Source organism: Rhipicephalus microplus, chromosome 1 (assembly GCF_043290135.1).
Source record: "Rhipicephalus microplus isolate Deutch F79 chromosome 1, USDA_Rmic, whole genome shotgun sequence".
Taxonomy (NCBI): domain Eukaryota; kingdom Metazoa; phylum Arthropoda; class Arachnida; order Ixodida; family Ixodidae; genus Rhipicephalus; species Rhipicephalus microplus.
Genome location: NC_134700.1, coordinates 285,947,245 through 285,971,732, shown reverse-complemented (window position 1 = coordinate 285,971,732; position 24,488 = coordinate 285,947,245). Strand labels below are relative to the sequence as shown.

The following is a 24,488-nucleotide window of genomic DNA, read 5'->3' as shown; positions in this document are numbered from 1 at the left end:
TAAAAAATAAGGCTAAGTAGAACACAATGGCATAAGCAAAAATTGATGTCATAAATACATATATACAAACGTGCTTTAGTTCTCTACACTAATGACTGCGCACATTTGATTTAATCATCTCAGCTTTGTCAGCAGTATGGGAGAAAAACCGCAACCGCTGATTCGACTAGCAATTGAACAGCTTCCGTGCACCTACCACGCACAATGGCTAACCAAGCAATCAACAGCCAGTGCATAATTTGCATAAAACAAACGTATATCCAAGATGGCTTCATCTCCCCCATTGAAGCCGCACCCTGGTTTTGCACATTGAGAGGAATGTCACTTGGAATAAGACCACGTGGCAAATGTGACTTATCGGGAAAGTGGGGAAAAATTTATCACAGCTACACTGCACATTCAACAACAGAGGTATGTATATTTATAAGAGCACAGTAAAAAAAAAAGGTGGGGGGGGGGGGGGAGACAGGTTCACAAAGAGTGCCGAGAAAGCTTCTTATCAGGAACTAGCCCTCGGCAGATCTCTGCTTCCCTTTGCTCCATCGCTGGAAAACTATTTGGGGCTCGCAAGGTTACACAAGACCAGGGTATGGTTGGAACATGGATACATAATTGTAGCAATCGACTATCTCCAGTGATAACATTTGCAAAGCCACACAACTCGCGTTGCAATCACTCTGAATGCAGCACAATGTCAGACATTGAAAGGTGCAGGGACAGAGAAGCAAAACGTAGTGATGGGCTGTCGTGCTAGGTGAAGCTGGCTACCACAGCGTCACGGTCGGGAAGTTGGCGCATCTTCATGGAACCGTCAGCGCCACACGAATACAGCCGGCCCTTGGCATCAGTCAGCAGGTGTGTTACGCCCATACCAATGTTCCGGAACAGCGTACTCCGAGAGTGCTCGCTGGGGAAGGCGTACAGCAGCACATGAACTGGCAGACCCCAGACCTGTAGGTGAAGTGAAGTTCAATGAAGTTTGCGCCGTTTTCTCATCTCCTACCAAAAGCAGCATAGTCTACAGTCATGCTCAGTATGAATTCCCTTTCAACACAGCTGGGTGTTGCCTCTGAAGTTGAAAGGCTGCACGCAACTTCAACTAGCCCTCATTTGCACAACAAAATGATGTTTTCTAAGATTGTGCGAATATTCGAATGTTTCAATTGTAGAACGAATAACACAGTACTTGCAATTTAAATTGTTGAAATATTTGAAACGAATGAATAGATCCATATTAGTCCCCATGTAACCTCATGTAAAGCTGGTTTCACTGCACTGGTGTGCTATCTCGTGAAAGTGTTTGTTTAAGTCGCTGGATTTTTTTCTTTTATCTGGCGGCCGTAATATACTAGTTCGCGTGTAACTTGCTGTAAAAGTAGTTTCAATGTAGTGAAATGGTGCTATGCCGTGAAAACACTTATTAAGGGGAAATCTACGCTGCCGCGAAGGTGCACTTTAAGGTTACATGAAGATATTAAGTTTACAAGCTTGTTATACCGACTTATATGCTCTAGGTATTGCAAATTTTAATCCTTAACATATATTATAGGTTATCACTTGCATTCTACCGAAAGTGAAATCCTGCTACTAACATTCAAAATTGTTTTCAGTTCCTTTGAAGCATAAAAAAAGATGACATTTGCACAGGCCTTGTTTCAATAAAAGAAAATTGTGCAGGTTAGTTATAACGTGACAAATATACCCATTTTTCTTTGAGGTATGAATGCTGTTTGATATTAGATTTAAAATTACCTGGTGGAAATCACTATTGGTTTATAACCTAAGATTCACTATTTGTCTAAGCCTACTGTTTTTGTATCTGGAATTACTCCCAAGTGATAAAATAGCTTCTAATTGTTGCAAGACAGGCTAGAAAAAAGCATGGGCGGCCAAGAGTGTCACAAGTCGCATAGAGTGCCACTCCCCATCCAGCATAAACGTAATACAGTGGACTCTGGAACCTGAAGGGATTTGGAAAACGTGTTTTGCTTAACAGGAGTTCCATTTACTTAGAGGTGAGTCAGGGTGCAGTATGCAGAGATGGAACCAGTCATATCAGAGGCAGTTGTCCCATTTAAGCAGCAGTTCCGTTCAACAGATTTCTGTTTACTGAGAGTCCACTGTGTAGCATATTATGCAAGTTGTTGGTATCACTTTATCCTGTGTGCTACTTCAGTATGCAAGCATCACATAAGATCAAGCAAGTTGCACAGTACTTCGAGATACATGATGACATACGAATGAATAACTATACCTTGATGTCACCATCAGCAGATCCGGTGATATAGTATTCTTCCCGGGGATCCAGGGCAAGGCACTTGATGGCCGTTTCGTGCGCCTGAAACTTATGGCGCAGCTGCCGTTGCCGCACGTCGAATATGACTATAGGCAATTGAGTCAAGGGGTTACAGTAAACTGCAGTTTACAGTGGATGCACACCGGTGTACAAGTCGGACAATGAAATGCGACAGAAGATGCTTTGAAAGAGAATGCCACAGGTGTAATTAGATTACTAAGCGTCACTCCCCGAACTATAAGTCAAGTCACTAAATGTGATGCGGACTGTATACAAGCAAGAATTACACCCATGTCGCACATAAACTGGGGATGGTGGAGATGAAGGAGCAGGCATTGGTCTGCAAGTATACGGAAGTACGTGGGCACTTTAACGAGCTGGGCATTTTCATGAGTTGTCTCTTTTAGCAGGCACCTGTTGTGGCTGGATCCCAGACTAGGAACCTTGCAACCAGTGGAGAATACACAGCCCATCAATTTTCTGGACTTTAGAATATAAAATATAAACCTAAACAAAGCACTAAAGTTATTGGAACGAATGTTTTGAAGCATGTTTTCAAGAAAAGTCAAGAATAAGAACAACAATATGAGTAAACTAATGAGCCACATGCTTGAAAAGACTATGAAGATGCCTCCAGGTAAAAAGAGAGGCAAAAGAGGATACAGACGTCGCCTTTCTTGCCAGCCGAGATCAGGAGTTGGTTTTGTGGTGCGAACACCACTGCAGAACTACCATGCTCGTGACAAGAAAAGGCTGAAATATAAAAATTATGCTTAATGTAGAGTCAATCTGTACATGGCCTGTCAATTTTAAGCGAGCTAAACATTATCTCGATACAAGATGCACACACACTATGCACTGCAAGCCCCATGCAATATGTGCTGCCACTAGTTGTCCTTAATATTGCAATAATAATTAAATAATTTATATCACAGAAATATAATTATTTTCATCTATTAACTGACCCCGACCTAAGTCTATGATACCCTCTTCATACAGTACAATGACTGGCAAGTTGAGAGGAGAATACTTGCAGGCAATGAGTGCCTTGCGTTGGGGAAGCAGCGTGTCCCACAGGCAGACATTGCGGTTTTCCGTCGAGTGGCCCGCCGTCGCTATCAAACTAGACGAGCTCACAAAGGCAAAGTCACTGGCTTGCTTGGTGTGGCATGATGCACTCTGCAAGACAAGGTGATGGTCAGGACATGCTGAAAGGTGTTTCCTGTTGTGCTTCGTCTGCCAAGTTATACTTGGCAAACTTATGAGAATTGTCTGTGCTTATTTCTCAGGGGCACGAAACATAAGGGACTATAGTAACGTGACAAATCATTTGTCGTCGTGCCACTGTGACTTTGGGGTCCTGGTGTGGCTGAACTTACAGTCCATCTCCAGTATTAGCACTGAGACTGAGACTCTTTCTACCAAACTCTGCACGTGATTTTGGAAGTCCCTGAATGGACTTATCCAATGTTTTCACTGATAACTAGAACTTTTCAGAGTTGAAATGCATTAGGTATTGCCTTATTTATCTATGTGATCTGAAGTTTGCCAACTGCTTCAGTGTTGCTTTGTCTGAGGTAGTGTTCCGTCCGCATTTTTTTATTCTTAGAAATGAAAACTTTCATTTGTCACCTATTTGAACATCCCTAACTTCTTTTCACACTCTGCCAGTGTGAGACACAATGAGATCAGTGAAACCCTCACAGTCAGGAATGTGAAGCAAGCTGTTCCCGCTCGTCGAATGCTTTTTATAATTCTAGGCAGCACGAAACATTAGATGCAAGCCTTTCCTGCTACCTGCAATGATGAATAATCACTAACTAGCCCGATCAACTTGTCTGTTAAGCTGCATACTTCTTGTTAAAGGTTACTAATCTGCGCTGTTATACGCATAACAACACACTGAAAAGCACAAAAATTTTGCCATTTTCGTTAAACATGGGTGAAAAAAAATCATCACCATATCTGCCAAGTGAAAGATGTCGGAAGAGCTTGCTTGGAGGTGCACGGGGCGTTTCTTGGCGAGACCATTTCTGTTAACAAGCTAGTGCATGATGTGTACATCGAAGGCCGCATTTTCCGGCACGTTCCACAGCCGGCACTGCACAGTGCTGGCCATGTCAACCGGCATGTTAACCAGCTGCCCCTTTATGCCATACTGGCCACTGCCGTGAGTCAAATGCTATCAGGCACTCTTCAACGGGGTCGAGAACAGGCAGGTGAGGGGCTTGAAAGAATATCGGTACCTGTGCGTACACTCATCGTAGGAACTTGTCACGTGCTACCGTCCCTACGAAGCGACGAGAACAAAGTGGACGTAGTCGCGAGGAGGGGAGCATGCAGGCCATCGAAAACCGACACCTTGGGTGGCAGCGCACCATCTAGTGAGCATTATTAGAATCACCGGAGACGATGTTGTGAGCGGCTACCGGAGAAGTGGACACTGGCTAAAAACGCCGGCCGCCGCCGCTGGACTAGGTGCGAGCAAAAGAAGTTTGCCGAGCAAGCTTCATACGTAAGAAAGAATTAAGATTGAATGAAAGTTACGTGGCATTTAATGTGAAAATAAACACTAACTTAAACCATAAGCACTTGACAAACAGCATGCCCTTAGCATGTTCTATGTTGCATAGCTAAGTGCTATTACCCGATAATGTTATACTAAATGAATGAAGAGTTGTTGAAGCAAATTAGGACACTACAGAACTTCACCAAAGTGAACATATAACAACAGATGTTAACAAATGCAGTCATGTGCATAATGCATATCCTCATTTAAAATGTAGCAATAGAGGTGGTTAATTAATACACATAAGTAGAACTTCACCAAAGTGAACATATAACAACAGATGTTAACAAATGCAGTCATGTGCATAATGCATATTCTCATTTAAAATGTAGCAATAGAGGTGGTTAATTAATACACATAAGTTCATTAAACCATATCTAGACTGATGGCCATCTAGGAGAGCTGGTAACGTATCGAAAAAAAAAAAGTGCAAATAGAATAAACATGAAAAGAAAGGATGACACTAGCAGCTATGTCGTTACTCTTCACTGTCATTCATCTCCTGTTCAAACTTTTTTTATATTGCTTAGAAAATAATGTTTTGAGTGAGCCCTTTATACCATTAAATGCCTTTAAAACTAACACGATCTATGAAACTACTGATGTATGTAGGGTGAACACAAGTCGAGACAAGCGACTGCGAAATGAGGAGCTTACAAAAAAGGGCTTTGCATTTGTGGATGTCATGCTGACTTGCCACAGGCTCAGGTTTCCATCACCATCAGTGACGCCAAACTGAAACAAAAAAGATATTTCTACATTCTGTATCACACCTATGAGAGCAATGATAGAACTAGTTAACGCAGCTTGAAAGAATAAATGTTTCATTTTTAGTCAGTGCCGTTGTCTGACCCTTTATTACACTCAGTTCCTTGTGCCGTTCCCACTCAAGTGTTATGTGTGCTGCCTGCAAGATTAACAAATGTGGCATGTAACATTAGTAAATCAACCCATGCAAAGCCTTCAATACCCTTGAAGTCACTTGACCTAGGTACGAGAGTAGGCAGTAAAGGAACGTTACTTGAGGTCACTAGTCAAAGCGAAAAGGGAGTCAAGTTTGCCTTTTGGCAACATGGTGATGCAACATTTTAGTTTCTTCCATCTCACTTAATACTAAACCCAGACACATAAATTCTTCCACTGAAATTTTTTCTAGATGGTACTTAATAACTTTCACGTGTAAGTTCACTGAGGCCTGGTGGAGATCCCTTCGGTAAGGAACTACCTACAGCAGCAGCAAAACCTTGGAGGAAAGGGTTTCTTGCCTTGTTCCCTTGCTGGTTGAACATCAGGCTGGTTACTTTGGCAAAGGTGCCTGCCAGCCTCGGTGTTGACACGGGCTGCGCATGGCCCCATTCCCAGAGGGTGACAGAGCCATCCTGGCAGCCAGAGAGGTCTGAAACAGTGCCACAGTTCACAATGCTGGACGAAACCAATTCATGCAGTTTAGGTTCTGTGTAGGGTGCGAATGGGTGCTACAAAGCGTGAAACAAGGCAGGGTTGTAACCTGCGGTGGCGATTTGAACACATACCCTGCCTTATTGACTTTTTTTTCATATCAGGTACCTAGTGTAAAATAATGACACCGCCTGGCTGCCTAGCTTTCTCCCCCAGCTTCAACAACAGTTCACAAAAGAGCGGCTACTTGGACTAGTTGGTATAGCATTCTAAAAGGAATATGTTTCAGAAAAAAAGAGTAATATAGGACAAAGCAGTCTGTCCTATCTGACTTCTTTTCCTAAATGTTCTGCGCACAAAGAAAGTATATTCATTTTAGAACAGTTCACAATCTGGATCAGCAGGCATGGACATCCTCCGTTTTCATCTGCTGCAAATATGACAGCTGTAACGTTTAGAAAGCACGTAGGAGTTCATTCATTTGTTTCAAACTTGCATCCTTGCAAAGCATGCGGTTGTAAACACATGGGCGGTTGTAAACACTTGCTGCCTTCTGAAAATTAAACTTTTTTTTTTTTTCGTGTTTAACCAGAGAGGTGTGGTCTACTCAGTCACAAGCAACTCTGATGACCTTAGTGGTTGTTGGGAGAGGAGTGCATATTTCACAGTGGCACCAGAAACTAATACAAACAATGCCACAACTTGGCATTTGATACAATTCAGCAAAGCCAATGAATACTCCACTGGAAGTTTAAACAAAAGTTACAGAATGATAAGCTTGATACCAGCGAAGATCCAATGTCACAAGATGTGTGAGCAGCTTACAGAGTGGGAGCACTGGGTGGGCTGCCAGACGCCGTACTGAGTCCACACGATGTCGTTTAAGCTGAAAACAAGAAAAGAAAAAAAAACTGCAGCTTGAAATGTACAAAAGACATGGAGCTCAGTTCATTTTATACAATTCTTTGAGACAGCTACATTGTGTACAACAAGCACCTCCTCTATTTTTTTCAGTGTCTGGGCTAACGCTCTCATCAGGGCGTTGAGCGCACGCTCTGCTTGCCGCTTCCGCATGGCGGCGCTGCGCAAGTAGACTACGGGAAGCTGGCACTAGACAGCCACGCGTATTAGAAAGCTTGCGAAGTCATGTTTTCATGTGAGTTAATTTGCATACATGTTTCTCGCCGGCTTTCATGGGTACAGGGGGAATGAAAAGTAACACGAACATAGCAGCGCAATGTTTTCATCAGCTCTGTCAGACCGTGCTACCAGTTCGATATATGCGTTTGAATTTCATAGCATTTGCATTTTATTTTCTCTTTCAAGCTGTTGCAGCCTCATCATTTGCATGCCTCAGTACATAATCCTGCTGTGTACTGCTCTGCATATCCGATGGAAAGAAATCAAATTGTCTTTTTGCATTTCTCATTACTTACAAAAAAAAAAAAAACTCGCCTATCCCCCTATAGATTCACCTGAGATGTATGAAAGGCAAGAACTATCCCCGTTTTCTTCCGATTCAATACACTGAATGTTTCCTACTTCCCTGCCGAATATTTCTGCACCTAACATAGTTTTCATACTGCCTCAAGGATCGGAGACAAAGCTAGCTGTCTGCCTCTCAGCTTGTTATGCACTGCCCTCATGATCGGCCTATTTCAACGAAGCGAAGATATTATATGATGCCGTAAAGCTATCTGATCTTCTGATACGTTGCAAACATTTATGATATGTGGCGTCATATAATGCCGTTTTCACATAATGATGATGATTTCTTGCATCACCCATGTTCACGCCGCCGACGCGAGAAGACGCCGGACGTTGCCGCCAATCAATTTTCGCTTTTGTTGAGGCATTTAAAGCTATCACCTTAATGAACTGTACGGCTGTAACTCGGTGAAATTGCAGTTTCCGCTGGTGTTCGGGGGAGCGTGCTTGCAGTAATCAGGCAGAACCATTGGTCTCCTAATAAATCTTTAGGCTACACTCTAATACGCAGCTATCATTTACATCCTGACTATTTTATATATTATAAGTAGTGGTGGATGAAGACTTCACGTTTGGCAACATGGCAATTGGTATCACTAAACGGGAGTGCGTTGCATCCGAATAGTCAACAAATGAAACTATCAGTAACAACGCTGCCTCACGATCACTGCCATGTGCAACACTAACATTATGTCCCAAAGCTGAATGGGAGCGCATGGGCACCACACAGCCATTCGGCCTCTAGTCTGCTTGCTAACGAATTAAGAGGCCAGGGAAAAGAAGAAAGAAACAGAGCTGAGCAGCAGGATATTAAGACTACAACAATCCGTCCACGAATACACAGACAAGCTTAAGCAACTGATCACAGGCCGCATTGTTCACGCCTGTCACCTTGTTTCAAGTTTAGAGTCGGCATTAGACTTCAGACTTTAACAGCGCCTGTTCGAAACGTAGGCCATGATCGCAGAAATCGCGCTGCATATCGAGCTGTTCTTGTTTATTTCACGATGATTTCATTGTTTAAGCTCCCAAATGGTGAAATCACCAACTAGAGTTGCTCATCTTCTGACACTTGCTTTTTCTCGGTAGCAACACATGTAATGCTTTGCGAAAGAAACGGATGATGACCTATATCCCTTGAAGCAGTCTAGTGGCATTTTGAGCTATTTAGTGCATGAGCTCCAGGCTTGCGCATAACGTGTTATGCCACTAGAGAGTAGCAAGCATCGAGAAACATTAGGCACCCAAGCTTGTAATATTAGCTCTGGTAAAGGCTTCTCTAAAAAAAATCAACTCTCAGTCAAGCGAACGCCATGGTCACAAAGCACTCTTCCACGGATTACTGGCATGGGCTATCTGGTATCGGCCTAGCAGATGACACGCGAGCGCCTTGATCAAGTAGTCGCGAACGACACATGTCTTTGAAATGAGCTGGGTGTTCAGAACAACAAGTGCTTCACGATTCTCGTTTCCAAGTTTCCATTACACCTTAAACAATGCGAATACAGCTGAAAACCGAGTCGTATAGCAGCTTCAAATGCAGCCGTGACATTCGTTTGCGCGAGAGACGACATGGCGACATGTCTACTACAGTTGCGGCGCCTGGCGGCGAAAAAGCGCACTAGCGCCAACGGCCGCTTCCTATTGAAATTCGCTCTTTCGCCCGGGCACTGAGGAATAGAGGAGGCGCTGGTACAACTAAAAAAAAAAAACTTAAAGTCCACAGTTTGCTGGTGCTATTCTCATTTAACTAGCCCATATTAAGATGTTCACTACAGCGTAAGCCATTGGTGGGTCGTAGCCTGTGTTCCTATGCGGTACCGATGTTGTGAGCATGCATCTGCTTGCTGATATGATAGCTTCATCAGACATGAAGACACAGGTATGATTCTTGTTGCAAGAGGTAATAAATAATCCAAAGAATTTTTTTCTGGTGTTGGATTCTGTGACCCACCGGACCCTCTGGCGGGTTACAGTGCACCTGGATAACATGCAGAGTGGCCTACCGGTGGGTCATTACACACGTAAAACGAGACCTCAAGAAATCGTGTCGCAGCAAACATGTTAATAGTTTACATTGAAGAAATTAAAATGAAGCACTTACGATTAGTTGAGGAGCTTGCAGATATTTACATAAGAATTCAGTTACTGTATTTTTTTTTACTCTCAACAATATAATGACAAAAGACTCGTGCAGCCTAATGCTGACTTCTCGGCATTAAATGAAGCTATATGCATGGGCTGTGCTGTTCATAATTTCCTACGACTGTGTCTGTTCTTGTCCTATATTCACGAAATTATAGCTATCTTGCTGGGTAACTAATAACGGAAGTAATGAGACATTTGCACAAAATTTTGCGATACAAAGCTTTCTCAAAAATAAGCATCTTTAACTGGTGAACATACATATATAAATATTACACGATGTGCAAGAAGCAGAATGACAGAACAAAGCACTGGCAGGGCAACATAACATGGCCACATACATGGCCACGTAAATTAGATGCCCAGAACATGCCTCGGTGTCAAAGCATGCAGTATACATGCTATACCACCCTCCTACTCTACATGATGAAAGAAATGTAAAGGTGCTAGTGCTCAACCACTGTGACATGTAGCAATGCAGTGGAGCCTGCAGGCTGCCAGTGAGAACGCAAAAACATGAAGGCCATTCACTCAACAATGCTACCCATCTTCTTAGTTATTCTAGCTACAGCTCAGACGAAGCTGCTTCGCAAATAAAACACCGATGTAGAATGCAGGGTAAAACCCAGGCCACAGACTTGCATCAAACTTATTAAATTTATTAGGCACCATACATGCAATTTTTTTCAGAAGCACCTCTTGCTGCAAGAGAACCCCCGCTTACCCTCTCACACATTTGCAGTATAATGTGAACTAAGCCAAGATGAAGTATGTTTCATTCACTGCACTCTTCATACCAGTTGCACCATTGCTGAGTGGACTGTGTGACAAATAAGCATTGTGTACTGTTGGTATATCAAAGCACGCATAGGTCAATATCCTCACATGGTTGTGACAGTGAAGGCAGCAGTCAGGGTGTTTAACTTTTTATTTGGGCGAACCTGTGCTTGGAAAATGAAAGGACAATATGCAGGTGATTCACACTGCAAATCGACAGCGGCCTGAACAGTCGTTGGCCGTCGAGTAATCTGATCACCGGCGCAACACATCGTCCTTTATGGAGCAGCCATCGAACCTCGTAGTGTTATTGCTGGTGCTCACGTTATCTCTCAAATAAACTTGACTGCTTGTGTTCTGCATGTAATCCTAACAGAATGAACTCGAACAATCACGAAGCTTCTAAAATATTGTGGCACGTTCTCCTTTGAGCGTTGATAACAGTCTTTGTAGGTGGCACTTGAACACATCAAAAGAAAGCAATAAACATGCATGACAATATAAACAAAAGCCTATACTTGTGTTTCCATAATATCATCATGTGTTAAACGATAATAGGATAACGTGTGAAGTTCTGGCCGTGTTGGTAGATTAAACTCTCAAGAAAACATTAATTAAATGAGCCTCAAATTCTCAATTTCTTTGTGTGTTTCCTGGTGGCATGCAGTTAGAAGTACACAAGCATACTTTTGCTAATGGAGTCTGTTTTTTTTTTGCTGGATATTACCATTTGCCCATTTATGGGGCCGAGCATGCGTAACATAAGGCCTCTTAAAGATTCTGGGTCAATTAGTGCAATAATCGTACCTATTCCTGACACCTCTTTTCTGTCCATAAGCTCTTGCTTCTAATTAAATTATGGTGCTACTAAACTACAAGCACTACTACTATCTATTTAACTTCTAACAAGGCTTTACCATCAAATTTTAGTCATCATAAATGTTCATATAGAGGCACACACAGGATACAGTCTTTAATCACTGTGTATATTAAATGCACTAAAAGCAACCCCCCAGTACCTGCTCTCTACAATGACCACAGACACTGGCTAGCATTACCAGGAATTGTCTAGCACACATAAGAGAGAGCTTTCTGTTAGCTTAGGTTACGGACCTCCCTGAAAGATTGCCACTGCTGCTGCTCGCATTCCAAGTGCAACCAAGCAAAAAGAAAAAAGTGAAGCCTGCACGAAATTATCTTCTTGTCAACTTTTATTTCGCTTGGTCCATCCTGGTTAGGCGAATCGCCTGCATATGCTACAACAAATTATTGTGCCCCTCAATTGCCTGCGTTCCTTTCACTCATTAACATCAAGTGTAGCTAAAAAAGTATCAGTCATGCCAGTACTGCCTGCAACGTAAGTAATTGTACACCCTGAGCATTTTGACCAGTTCATGCCTCTGGATAGGTACCAACAAAACAAGCACCCAGCTTCAACACTTGCATGCCACTTCTATCATTCAATGAACATGCTAGTCCCAATACTCAGTGAGGCATTCCAAGAGTAAGCATATTGACATGCAATGGCCATGCATCGACACCGCTCAAAACCATGGATGAGAAAATGGCAGCGGAGCTAGAGGGGGAGCCAAACATGGAAAGGCCAGGGGCCGTCGAACAACCCTGTACTTTTGCAAACGTGCCACTCACCGGCTTGATCATGAGACGGCTTCGCTCGAGGACAATCTGACAGAAGTGGGCATTAGTGCTGCCGGGGAAATTCAGCCCCTTCATCTTTTCGAGGTAATTAAGATTTTTTTAAACGACAACAAAAAAATGGGGGTGGGAGGATGGTGTTTTGTTAGAAGATGCAGGGTGATGTGATGTTATGAATTATTCAAAGGAAGGAAGAAGGAAGGGAAGAAATGCATAAGTGTTAGTAAAACAACAAGGTTAGCATCTGGTCAATCATACAAAAAGCGTTTGCAAACAGTGACGACATAGGTGCACAGCGGCAGTTGCTATAATTCAACAGCATGGTACAACTCTTCTCATTTGCTTATGCAACAGTAAGAGGGCGAATTTTGTGCGTGAGGTTCTCTGAATGATAAGCAGCACATGTATAGCACCTGAGAAATATAGCACTCGATGTGCATATAATTATCTCTGTATCCAACAACAGAGCTAGATCTATATGAGCATCATGAAACTAAAAAATTAATTACGTAGTAGGTGGAGCATGGAACACGCAAGGACATTAGGGACACACAGGTGCACATAATAATGTTACAAGGTTTAAATTACCTGTATTATTTTTCATTATCATGTTTGTATGCTTACAGTAACAACCTGATGTACCGTATTTACTCGCATAATCCTCGCACTTTTTTTGCCAGAATATCGATGCAAAGTTGGGGGGTGCGAGAATTACGTGGGGAAAACTTTCCACGAAAACACAGAGAGCGAGAAAGCAAACAAAGTGGCCGCAAATCAGAATTCTCACACCAGCAACTTAAGCAAGCTTTAAGAAATACTAATTAGATTTTAGCTCAACAATAAAAGCAGAGGTTCAACACAAGGCATGATTAATTTGAGACACAAAAAGTGGAAGCAAATAGTCGATAATTAGAATACTATACGCGAAGCTTGTGGGCATTGCGGGCGTAGCGGTCGCGGTCGGCGCTCAACAGGAGCCCTCAAAACGTAAGCGTAGGACGTCAGTATTGAGCTGATGGCTATTTAACAGAATCGTCCGCAGTTTCCTTCTGAAGAAATAAAGTTTACCATCAATCGCAGTTTTAGGCACACGGCAGGCCCAACGCGTCTTGGTGGATTTCAGCTGCCGTCACCAGTAGCAAACACAAAACTCGTAGGCCCCGAAAGGCCTACCGGCGGCCCTGTTGCCGTTGTTTAGCGCATGATCTATCCCTTGCAACTTGAAGCAGCCGTGTGGCTTCAGTATCGCCCCATAACGAGCCAAGATTACCGACACAACATAAAAATCACGCCGCAACGCGCACTGGCCACTTCGGCTTGGCTTGGACTGAATTGAATCTCCGTGCAAGAGTACGCTTGATGCTTAAGAGATGGCGCCAGATGGTGTGCGCTATCATCATTAATGGCTGGAACGAGCACACCACATTATTGCGACAGTTTTCTGGGGTGCGATAATTACTCGAGGAAAAAAATCGTATTCTTTGGGGAGGGAAATGAGGGGGGTGCGAGAATTATGCGAGTGCGAGGATTACGCGAGTAAATACGGTACTCAGCCCTCAATATAACAAACACTGATATAACGAAATATTGGTTATAACAAAGTGAATGAAAAGTAGTCTTGCCATACAGTGTTAGAAATAACCTTTATAAATAAATAATGAGGTTTAGGTGTATCCTAAATGACTTTCTGATGTGTAGACTTGAATTAAACTGGTGATCTATACAAAGTTAATATACAAAGTTTTGTTATTTGAAAGAAGTACAGCTGAACCCCTTTTTAAGCTGGACATTCATCCACTTTGAGCTGAATTATCAAACAAGTCTTTCCAGCTGGAAAGATCTGTGGTTTGACAAAACAGCTGGAAACTGAACTCCTACGTTTGGTCTGTTCTCATATTCTGAGGACTGTGTTGCTGAGCTCACCATAGTGGTACTACGACCCGTCTGTGCCATTGAGGGAGGATTGGCGCTCGTCGGGCTGGTGAATGCAGAGGACCCAGCGCCAGGAATCCCAGAACCCACCGAGGCATTATGCCGGTCCAGCGGGTGTTGCACCACCAGGAAGTCCAATGCTTGCCCTGCTGGGGGCTCTGGAGGCCTGCAGCATGCAGCACAACACCGTCAAGACTGAAAATGTCGCACTCTTGAATATAATCCCGAAAAAAATTTTAAAAAATGGCAGAAGAAAGAAAAAAAAATTGAAAAATGAAGTCAGAGTTTCACAATACGTTACAAAGAGGACAAGAAACATCTACGTAGCAAACATGTACTTGCTTTACTCATGAAAATATTTTACTTTGCCCAAAAGTTTTCAGCTGGGCTAGATGGCTTATGTGCATTATTGTGAGATGGTGCAAACGACAAGACAACAAAACAAAGACAGCGATGTGTTTTGTCCCGTCTGTTTTCAGCTGTCTCATTGTTCATGCTGTTCCACTAGAAACTTGGCAAGGGTTGACTTCTGGACCTGCCGGTAAGGTGTATCTTTAGCGCAGAGGCTTGTGAAGATGTAGACAAGATGAAGGACGAATACACACAGGCGCTAATTCTCAACTATAATTTATTGAAACCTTCATCATACACATTTATGCATGCATTTATACTCTGAAAACATAAACAACTCAGGCATGTGCAGACACAGCTGCATCACGATAAAATAGTTCTTTCTTCCTTACAGATAGCAATGCCACAATAACGCAATTTCACCCAAAATTATGAATAGAAGCAGATTCAATAATCACTCATGTAGTTGCCTCGCTGTGTCTACGTACAATGAAACTCTTATCAAAAAGCAGCTGTGTGTGTGTGTCGTTCCTCCTTCTTCATGTGTCTTCACAAGCCTCCGCTAAACGTCACGGATATGACCAACTATATTGTTATTTGTACTCACAGCATGCTTTATATTAGCTCTACCCAAAGTATGCTGCATTACTTAAGGCAAGACTGACACTAGCTGTAGCCTGTGAGGCTTGTTCAAATCAGAACACAAAGAACAAGTTTCATGTAGCAAAGCTTTACAAAGAGAAAATGTATCGTGGTATCATACGCCAATTATTGTGGAACTTAATATAGGAAATTTCTGCTACAAGGCATTAGAAGTAATGCGCAACTGCCACCAAGACATCTGCACACTGGCAATTGTAGGATCTACGTATGATTTCAAATATATGTCTAGGCTACACAGACAGTGTAGGTAACATCGTGACATGACATGAAAGAAGAATGTGTGATGAAACCCGGATGCACAGAAGAGGCCACAGCAGGAGAGATTTGTTCAAGATGCATCAGAATGGTGCCATGAGCCCAGTGTCCTGCTAATGTGCTACCCGCACCAGCACCAGCATTCACCATGCATTGCCCAGTGTTCGTGCTACGCTCGAGAAAGTATTACATGTGCCCATACTGTGCAGGAAATGTGCGCAGGTCTCACAGTTTCTGTGGTCGTTTGTGCTTGAAAGTGTAAGTGGAACGACAGCTCACTTTCCATCTGCAAACAAATAGTACAGAAGGTGCAGGAAAATGGGTGGTAAACACCCAATACTATGGCATTGTACCACTATTTCACTAGACTTTAATCGGAACTACATATGTCTGATAAATTGAGACACATGCACTGGGCCCAATCACATGAGCATTAATGTTACTAGTATGTGAAATATCTACCAACTATACACGCATCTGGACACAAGTGCGAGAGAATGACATCAAGACAAAGCAGAGAAGAACCCATGATCAAGGAGGCTTGACCATGAGGTGCAGATAGGCTAGCTATATAGATAATTAGGCCACGTGACTTGTGTAGCCTTCACCTAGGCATGGTCAGCTAATGAAACTGTTGGAAAGAGAATGCATATCAACAACTAAAGTCATAACCATTTCTTGAGAAAGTGCACAAGAATGCACATAAATCATGCAAAATGAAGTTTCACCTGACAGAAATACTATCGTTGACATCTCCAACACTTATAAATGTACACGGCGATACAGTATTGCCTTTTCTCCTCCAAAATACGTCATAACAGGGACTAAGAGATTCAAGCGATGAGCGAAAGCCCAGCCCAGCAAAAGACCTCACATATGGCTCGTTACCAATGAGGCCATTGTTGTGGCGATCATTTTGTCGACTTCCTTGGGTATCTGTGTATCTGTGCAAAATATGACCTGGTGAGGCCAAGCCAGTGCCATTTCCAGCATTGCAGAAGATGTCAAATTCTTGTTTTACAAGTGTTATGATAAGCTATGTAGCATATGAGTATGCAGCTAATCAATAAACCCTCATATATTATGCTGCATCATTCAGTTCAGGCTCTCGCTGAAAATTCAGTGAGAAGAATGAGACTGACGAGTGCTCGAATTCCCTTAGTAGAAGAATATAGAATGGAATTTTTTTCCAACCAACCTGTTCAAAGTGAGAATGTCAAATTCTGCCTCGTCATCAAGCCATGGTGCTGGCTCTAGTAGAGCAGAGATGTCCAGCTCTTGCAACTCTTTCGGTGTCGCCAAAGACAAAATTCCCTCGTTCACCTACAAAAAGAGCAACCGATTTTACCACGTGTTCCCTTCAAGTGCCAAGCCATTACTTATGCTTATGCTCTGGCTAGTTGCACCATGCTGCATAAATTAAGTATGGCCAAACCAGCCTACCCGCAATCAGTTACTTTGTCATCTGTTGAAATATATAGTATTAAAGGCACAGCCGGAAATTTCCTCAGGGGGAGAGTGGGGTGGGCCCAACCTTCCTTTATATATATTTTTGCATATGTATGTGTGCATGTATATGTACACATGCTGACATTAAGTTTCAAATGGGTTGAGAGGTGTTTGGAGGAAGATCGAGAAGGTTCGACCTCCTTTCTCCTAGCTATGCCAATGACATCTATAAAATTAAATCTGGGCATATTGAGCTAAAAGAGCATCCTAAAATTTTTCTATATACTGATGATGATTTGTAATACAAAATATGCCTATCCAGAGCTTATCAAGAGAGACTGCACATATTGGACAGTCTCTTTAAATAGTGGAAAGTAATAAATGGCTTATTTTTTTTTCTTTTTGCTAGGAAGTAAAAAAAAAGCTAGAGAAAGCTTCACATTAAAAACACGTTGGACCTCATCTCAGTAGCAGGACACAGAAACCGTGGATGCAATGAACACCTGACTGATGCAGAAGGCCGAGATGCTTTCTTGATCTTTGTGGATGATACGGACGGGATCTAGAACGCCACCATCGATGGAACGATCGTCACCTTCACCACCAGGAGTAGTGGTCGGTCCTTCCTGCATGACCAAACAAAATTTGTCACACTACAGCAAAGGCAGTGCTGTGAAGTATAGCTTCAGAGGCTGCCGAACCATCATTGGCTACAGGCTTGAAAGACAAGGCACAGAAGCCTGAATTACAAAGTGACGCGATGGATCTTCGTTTAAAAAAAAAAAAAATGAAACTGGTTCGTGGTGTGAAGTGAGTTATAAAATCAGAATTGTTGAAAACGGTTCTGGTGCTGTGTCTTTTCTGCTCTGTGAGACATATTTTTGTAGAGCATGATTAAATCTGTATTAGATTAGAATTTGGTTAATACTGACAAAGCTAAAATCACGGACGCACATGGCAGGTAGTCGAAGAACCGCACAGTACAAGAGTTGTTGAATCTTATTCCATTTGTAATACTCGAAAGTGCGATGATGTATACGACTAGATCAATACAGAACAAGTGACTGATATAAATCTTCTCCCAGCACAAAAACAAAATGACAGGACAAAAAGTTTCCCCTCCCCTCTATCAATATCCCCTATTACATAAGTCAGAATGCCTTCGAAAGAAAAAAAAAATGATGGAGTAATCCCAATTGCCATATAAGCATCCATCTTTTTGACGAGCTCTGCAACAGCCACAGGTCCAGCTGTTCACGTTCCAACGAGTAAGTACACACAGCACATGTACATAACAGCAGACAAATCACAACAAAAGCTTTTTTAAAGGCAAAATGCACTGCGATCGTCACACACATGCAGCACTTACTTTTGGCGGCTGCGTCTGACCCTGTGTGGAGACAAGCAAAAAAAAAAAAAAAAAAGGCCTGATAAAGCAACTTGCCATGTCAACATGATGGTCCAGCAGCATCCATGGTCTTGATGATTACTGCTACAGAGAATCCCATATGTTGCCTAAGCAACACCACTCTACTCTTTCTGCACAATAAAGTTAATCTTGCTGTTTGCTATGCATCCTCTCCCCTTTCCTTCCAATCTCCATTCATATTTCGATCGTAATGCTAAACAGCTACAGATAACTTTCCTTCACTTTTTTCCTTTTTATCAATAATAATAATAATAATAATAATTAGCCATTTACTAGAACCTGTACACTTGAGGGACAGTCTTGCTTGAAGAAGAGTGACTTTTACTGAGCAAGCTAATGGGAGAAGCCCAAGAATTTACTGTGCCACATTTTTTTGCTTTTATTATAGAACCAGTACACTCTGAAGAATAAAAGCCCCTCACTGCATTAAGAGGGGACTCAGTGGGAAATCGGATACAGGCACTCGGGGTTGGGGGAAGAATGGTTTTTGTTGGGCTAGTGCCGTTAACATAGAGGCACTTGAAACAAAAGTGCTGTAGTATTATGAAAAGTAATATGAAGGATCTACCTGAAAGGTACACGAAATTTGTAATAGAATTTGTTCTTGTATGATGCATGGCACAGAAAAAACTCTTGACTATGAAAACAGCTCACATATAATATTTTTAAAGGTGATGGACTGAAATTAAAAGCTCAATCGTTGGAGCAATGCAGAATTTAAAGGGACACTAAAGTCAAGTAACAATTTACGTCGGAGTGAAAGCTCAGTGTATGACAACATCTAAAACGACAATATTATCAAAACAGTGCCCTACTTACCGAGAAATTGAGGTAAATGCACAAGAACACATGCGCCACAGTTGGACATTTTTAAAATGATCCTGATGACATCAGACTACAATTAATCACTAGTAATCTATCTAGCTGCATTGTATAAAAAACTTTCCATGCACCAAGAGACGCAATAAAATGCTGCCTGTTTGTTCCTCTGTCATTCATGGAAAAAGGAACTGCCGAACGTTACTATGGAGAATGGCGCAAGTGGTTGAAAAATTCAACTTTCGCGTAGTTATATTGGACAGGCGGTGTCACCTAGCGGGGTGCCGTTGAATAAAAAAAAAGGTCTGCAGTCTTGGAGCCAATGGTGGGAAATTGATCAATGGCCGTTGTTGCTACTGTGGCTCCCGTTGCTTTCGGTCTGCTGCTACTAGTGCAGTAAAGCCGGGCAACGTTGTGCACAGCAACAGCGACGTGAGTCGGAGAACGATCAGTCCGCTTCTGAGGCGGGCAATTTGAAGTGGCCTAACACAATAAGAAACACTAAAACATGATTTTATTTCAAAATAGGCCCTTCCTTGGCACAAAAGTAACACTACGAGGTTTCTAGACCGCTCTTTCAACAATCAATGTCGACTTAATAGTTGCCTTTAGTGTCCCTTTAAGAACGTTTTCCAAGAAATTGGATCCAAGGACTTCAATTATGGTAATGATGAGGGACTTCGATCATTGTTCTAAGGTGTCTTCAAGGAACAACAGTGAAGAGGCCATTTTGTCTAAAGAACACTATTCAGTATATTTGAAATAATTAACAGTCTTAGATTTCATTTTAGGTTTCAGATTTAACTGAATGAGGAAATTCTTAGCAAGATATTGCAAACAGAACTTAAACTAAGTGCCTGCTAAGCTTTAATCAGATAAACTGAATTTTTATAGTTCAGAAAAATTATCAGGGCCCATTACACTGCACAGACCTGTCTCTTTCCATAAGTAAGACTTTGATAGTTCCAGTTAGCCATGGAGAATCCCACCCTGTGTGTCTAGATGATGCTTGTCGCATTGCTTGTCTCATTTGCACCTCTGTTCTGTGAGTGCTCGTTAGTATCTATATTCTCGTGAGCTGCAATGAATGGTTAAATGGCTTTGTGCACTCTTCTTGCTGACGAGGAAACAGCTTTGGCAAGCAAGTAACGTTAAAAAAAAGGCTAGGCCTGGGCAAATATTCGAGTGCTTCAAGTATTCAAACGAATGTCACAGTATTTGAATTTGTCTATACATGAAATTAAAGTGTTTGAAATTTTGAAGTATTAAAAATGAACAAATAAGCCTGCATATTTTCAAAATTCTAACCACCCCGATTCGATCTTTTTTAATTGTTTTCAAAATAAAATGTTATTTCTCGCGTCAATCTCGTTGATATGTTGCCGCAAAAGGGGATTGGGCTGTGTGGTCGTTTTTCAATTTCTCGAATTTAAGCACCCCCCTAACTTTCTAAATTGCCATTTGCGTTTCTTATTTTCACATTTGTTAGATTCAGTTTTCGTCCACAAAGCCTGGGTCAAGAATGCTTAGCACAAACTGCGCCTCATTGTTCGAGAGGTTCACGATCATTGTAGATTGTTCCGTTAAGATACCCGCGAGAGGCGAACCCTCGAGATTATTCCAGAGCTTGCGCGCAGACCAGTGATAAGGCTGGAATGTTCGACGACACATGTATAAATGCCGCCGTGCTTCGCCACTTGTCAGATGATCGACGGCCCAATGCTCTGTTCACCGCTATCAGTGCCAGTGTTTTGCTCTAGTCTGGCTTTCCTTTAACATGATCACAAGTTCGGCGCAATAAACAGTTTAACCTGAACACCCATTCTGTTCTCTTCATCCGCGTCACGACCCCGTGACACTATCGCGATCGTGAAAGAAAAAGGGGGTGTGTAGAATTGAGTAAATATTAGGCTTGTGCGAATAGTAAATTTAGGTTCGAAAAGAATTCGAAGTGAATAGCGATCTTGGTCAAATAAATTTGAATTTCAAATTGAATATAACTAATCTGCAAAATGATTTTTTAAAATTAAAATAGAGCCTCTATGCAAATGCCTTTTTTTCCATTTAAAGGAAGTCAAAACGACTCTAAGTAGTAGCAGGATTTGACTTTGGTAAGATCAAGGAATAACCTGTAAAATAGGTTAACATATAACCATTTATTATACTTAGAGCACATCAGCCATAATAAAAAGCTTTTAGGCTTAATAAAATGATCAATTGATTTCAGTTTAATATGTTCATTAGAGGGCCCTGGAACACTTTTTCAAGTAGCCATGAAATGAATTCACTAAAGAAGCTTATTGCCTCACAAATTCACTGCGGCAAAAGTTTTTAAAAACCGTCCAGTACGAGCGGAATTGCAAAGATTTGTCACACGCTGCGATTGCATTCCCTCTTCTCATCCCTACGAAAGCACTGGAAGCTAAGCAGGAAAAGATGCCACAGGTAAAAAAATAGGTCACACCCGCCTCATGACCTTGACCACTTTCTATCTTTTTTTTTTCAGATTTTTTTTCTTTTTTCAGATATGCAGCTTCTAAGTGCTATTACGCACATGCGTGTGGACAAGTGGTGGCCTTCCGTGGCGGCCCCAGTAACGACCGAGCGTGCCATGCTCAAATCGGCCCATGTCTGATACAATAATTGTGAGAAGCAATTTTTAAGCTTGTGGCGTCTTTTGCTGAGAGAAGAGCGTAATCTTCAGCTGACTTTGAGAACTTTGTGAATTGCAGGCTGTGTGCTGCGCTATGCTATTTGGCTCGCGTGTTCTCGGTAGCTTCGACTACCAATTAGCAGCGTTTTCTGACCATGCTTTAAAAAGTGTTGCAGGGCCTCTTTAAATTTGAAGAAAGACAGAACGCATTTTCCTTGAATAAATGTTTTCACAGCTTAGCATATCTACACTGCAGTAAAACGACCTTTACAAGCAGTTACATGCGGATTAATATACACCTATTCATTCATTGTGAATACTTCAAAATTTTAAATATTTTAAATTAGAATTAAAGCAAATTTGAATATTCTACTATTCATTTGAGTATTTGAAGCCTTTGAAATTCGCACAAGTCTAGTAAACATTCATCTTAATTAATGTAATCTCCTGTAAAGGTTGTTTCACTAAAGCTTATGAATACAATGCTGTGAAAACACTTATTTAAAAAAAATCAGTACTGCCACAAAGCCCTTAAGTGAACATACTGCTCCAGCATCGATTAATTATTTTTGAAATTTAAAAGTACGTAATGCTGGTTTATATACACTAAGTATCATAAATCTTAAAACATAGTATATTTTACCGCTTATCACTCAGATGCTACTGAAATGCAAATCCCGCCACTATCCAAAGTTACCCATTGTCACTTCATTGTGAACCAAAGAAGTGATGTTCGCACATGCCTTGTTGCAATCTTTAAAAATATTTGCAGGTTAGTTGGGTCATAATAAGTATGCTAATTTTTCCTTATAAATATGGGATTTAAATTATTTCATCTAGACGGTTCGAAATTATTTGTCTAAATCACTAGTTACTTCGAAACCTGAAATTTCCAATTAACAGATTGTTACAAAAGGAAGATAAAAAATTTGTCCACGTACAATTCCAGAGCTCATACGCAATGCATATCTTGCGCACAATGTACTTACTTTTGTCGCCTGCGCTTGGCCTTGCGTCTGTAGAAGAAAAGTATATGAATGTAATAGGATGCCTCATGCCAAATGAAGTCGCATTGCAAGCCGACAGGCTGACTCTTAACAAGCTGCCGATGCTTCCCGCTATGCGCAGCAGTAAACACGGCTGCCGCTTCAAGTACTCACATCTGGCAGTGGCACCACCTTGTGAGAGAAGATATAACGAATGAACAGGTCCTGGACTCCCTCTTGCCGCACCAGGTAGTTCCACAGCCTGCGAGCTGGGTGGGCTGCAGGGTGCTTGCTTCGGCTGCAGAGTGGCCACAGACAACTCTCAATGGGCAACTTAATAATTATAATTGTTAGATCTTAACAATACAAACCCATAATATGATTATAAAGTTACCATAGAAGAGAGTTTATCGCAAATGCAAACACACTGCTTATTTAATGAAGCTTGCAATCTTATGCAACACAACACGAAATAAAGCCGTAAATTGGTTTGTTTCTTTTCTGAGAGAGGTGATGTCACAATTAGCATACCTCAACGATTTTGACCAATACTCCATTCGAATTGTGACCCCACCTTTGTGAGAAACGTTCCAGGAGAATTTTTGTATACCTGAGTTGGTAACAATAAAAAGAACAAATGTTTTTATGTTGCCTGCTATGTGTTCTTACTTGACATCACCTTGGCCATGTTTCCATGCAAACTTGTTAGGTAGTAGGGCTGCACTTCGCAACACATTGTTCGGGTTACTGTTTCATTACTTAAGGTGACAGGGGCTGAGCAAAGAGCGAACACTAAGTTCTGTGTTAAACTCAGGTAAGTTCCGGGTTAAGCTCCGGAAAACTCCTAGTGAAATGTGTAGCATGATTGAGAAAGCACATGCAGGCAAGGTGCCTTCAAGAAGTCGTGTTTTTGAGTAGCACAAAAGGTTTCACGAAGGTAGAGGTTTAGTGCAAGACAATCGTAAAGCATACAAGCATCACAGTCAGAGTTCCCTGCCTGCTTCCAAGACCTTCACACAAATTGGCAAGTGTGTACGGACAGTCAAGGCGACTACTTTGATTGGAACTAGGGTCATTACTTCGTATCTGCAATTTCCTATTTTTTTATGACCTTTGTCTTGGAACTTTTCTGTTAAAGGTTGGTCATAGAGCCTGTGGAGAACTTTGTGACTCATACGTTTGAAGGACACTGGCTTTCATGTAGATGTGCGGCAGCCCACCTGAAAGGCGTGTTGTCCACCTCCAGGAGCACCTTGTATTTGAGGATGGGGGGCCCCTGCACAGGTGCAGCACCCTGGCCAGCAGCCTCGACATGCGAGTTGGGCAGCAAGCCGGGGGGCGCACCGCCATGGGCCTCCAGTGACTCGCGCAGGTGCCGCAGCCAGTGGTCAATGGCACGCAGGGACGCATGCAGAAGAGGGCTCGTCACCGGGAGCTCTGCCGCAACACAACACACACATCAGCATTATCATCTTCACTACTGAACAAAGATGTAGGCTAGAAAAATAGGCTTGTCCTGAAAAAATTTATTTTACGTTTTTCCAAAAGTATTAAAAAAAACAGTGCCCAAAATTTCATTTTTTAAAGGGGTACAAGGTGGCCTCAAAATGAAGAATTTAGTT

At 42.0% G+C, this 24,488-nt stretch overlaps 1 protein-coding gene across 4 annotated transcripts in view; it reads right to left on the bottom strand.

The window, feature by feature from the left end:
- Positions 1-588: 588 nt before the first annotated feature.
- The window catches only part of Rbcn-3A (rabconnectin-3 alpha), a 120,705-nt gene continuing 96,805 nt past the window's right edge, over positions 589-24,488 (bottom strand). The window contains exons 47-61 of one of the 4 annotated variants that reach the window (XM_075896518.1): positions 24,087-24,303; positions 23,041-23,164; positions 22,870-22,896; positions 18,349-18,369; positions 17,483-17,605; positions 16,729-16,853; positions 14,253-14,427; positions 12,324-12,407; positions 7,089-7,149; positions 6,131-6,261; positions 5,523-5,600; positions 3,331-3,475; positions 2,960-3,049; positions 2,255-2,382; positions 589-951 (exon numbers count right to left, since the gene is read on the bottom strand). In XM_075896518.1, coding sequence (XP_075752633.1) covers positions 751-951; positions 2,255-2,382; positions 2,960-3,049; positions 3,331-3,475; positions 5,523-5,600; positions 6,131-6,261; positions 7,089-7,149; positions 12,324-12,407; positions 14,253-14,427; positions 16,729-16,853; positions 17,483-17,605; positions 18,349-18,369; positions 22,870-22,896; positions 23,041-23,164; positions 24,087-24,303 — 1,730 coding nt within the window. In that variant the 3' untranslated portion in view covers positions 589-750. The remainder of the gene's footprint in view (positions 952-2,254; positions 2,383-2,959; positions 3,050-3,330; positions 3,476-5,522; positions 5,601-6,130; positions 6,262-7,088; positions 7,150-12,323; positions 12,408-14,252; positions 14,428-16,728; positions 16,854-17,482; positions 17,606-18,348; positions 18,370-22,869; positions 22,897-23,040; positions 23,165-24,086; positions 24,304-24,488) is intronic. The other 3 variants (XM_075896512.1, XM_075896499.1, XM_037436266.2) reach the window with 3 other exon arrangements.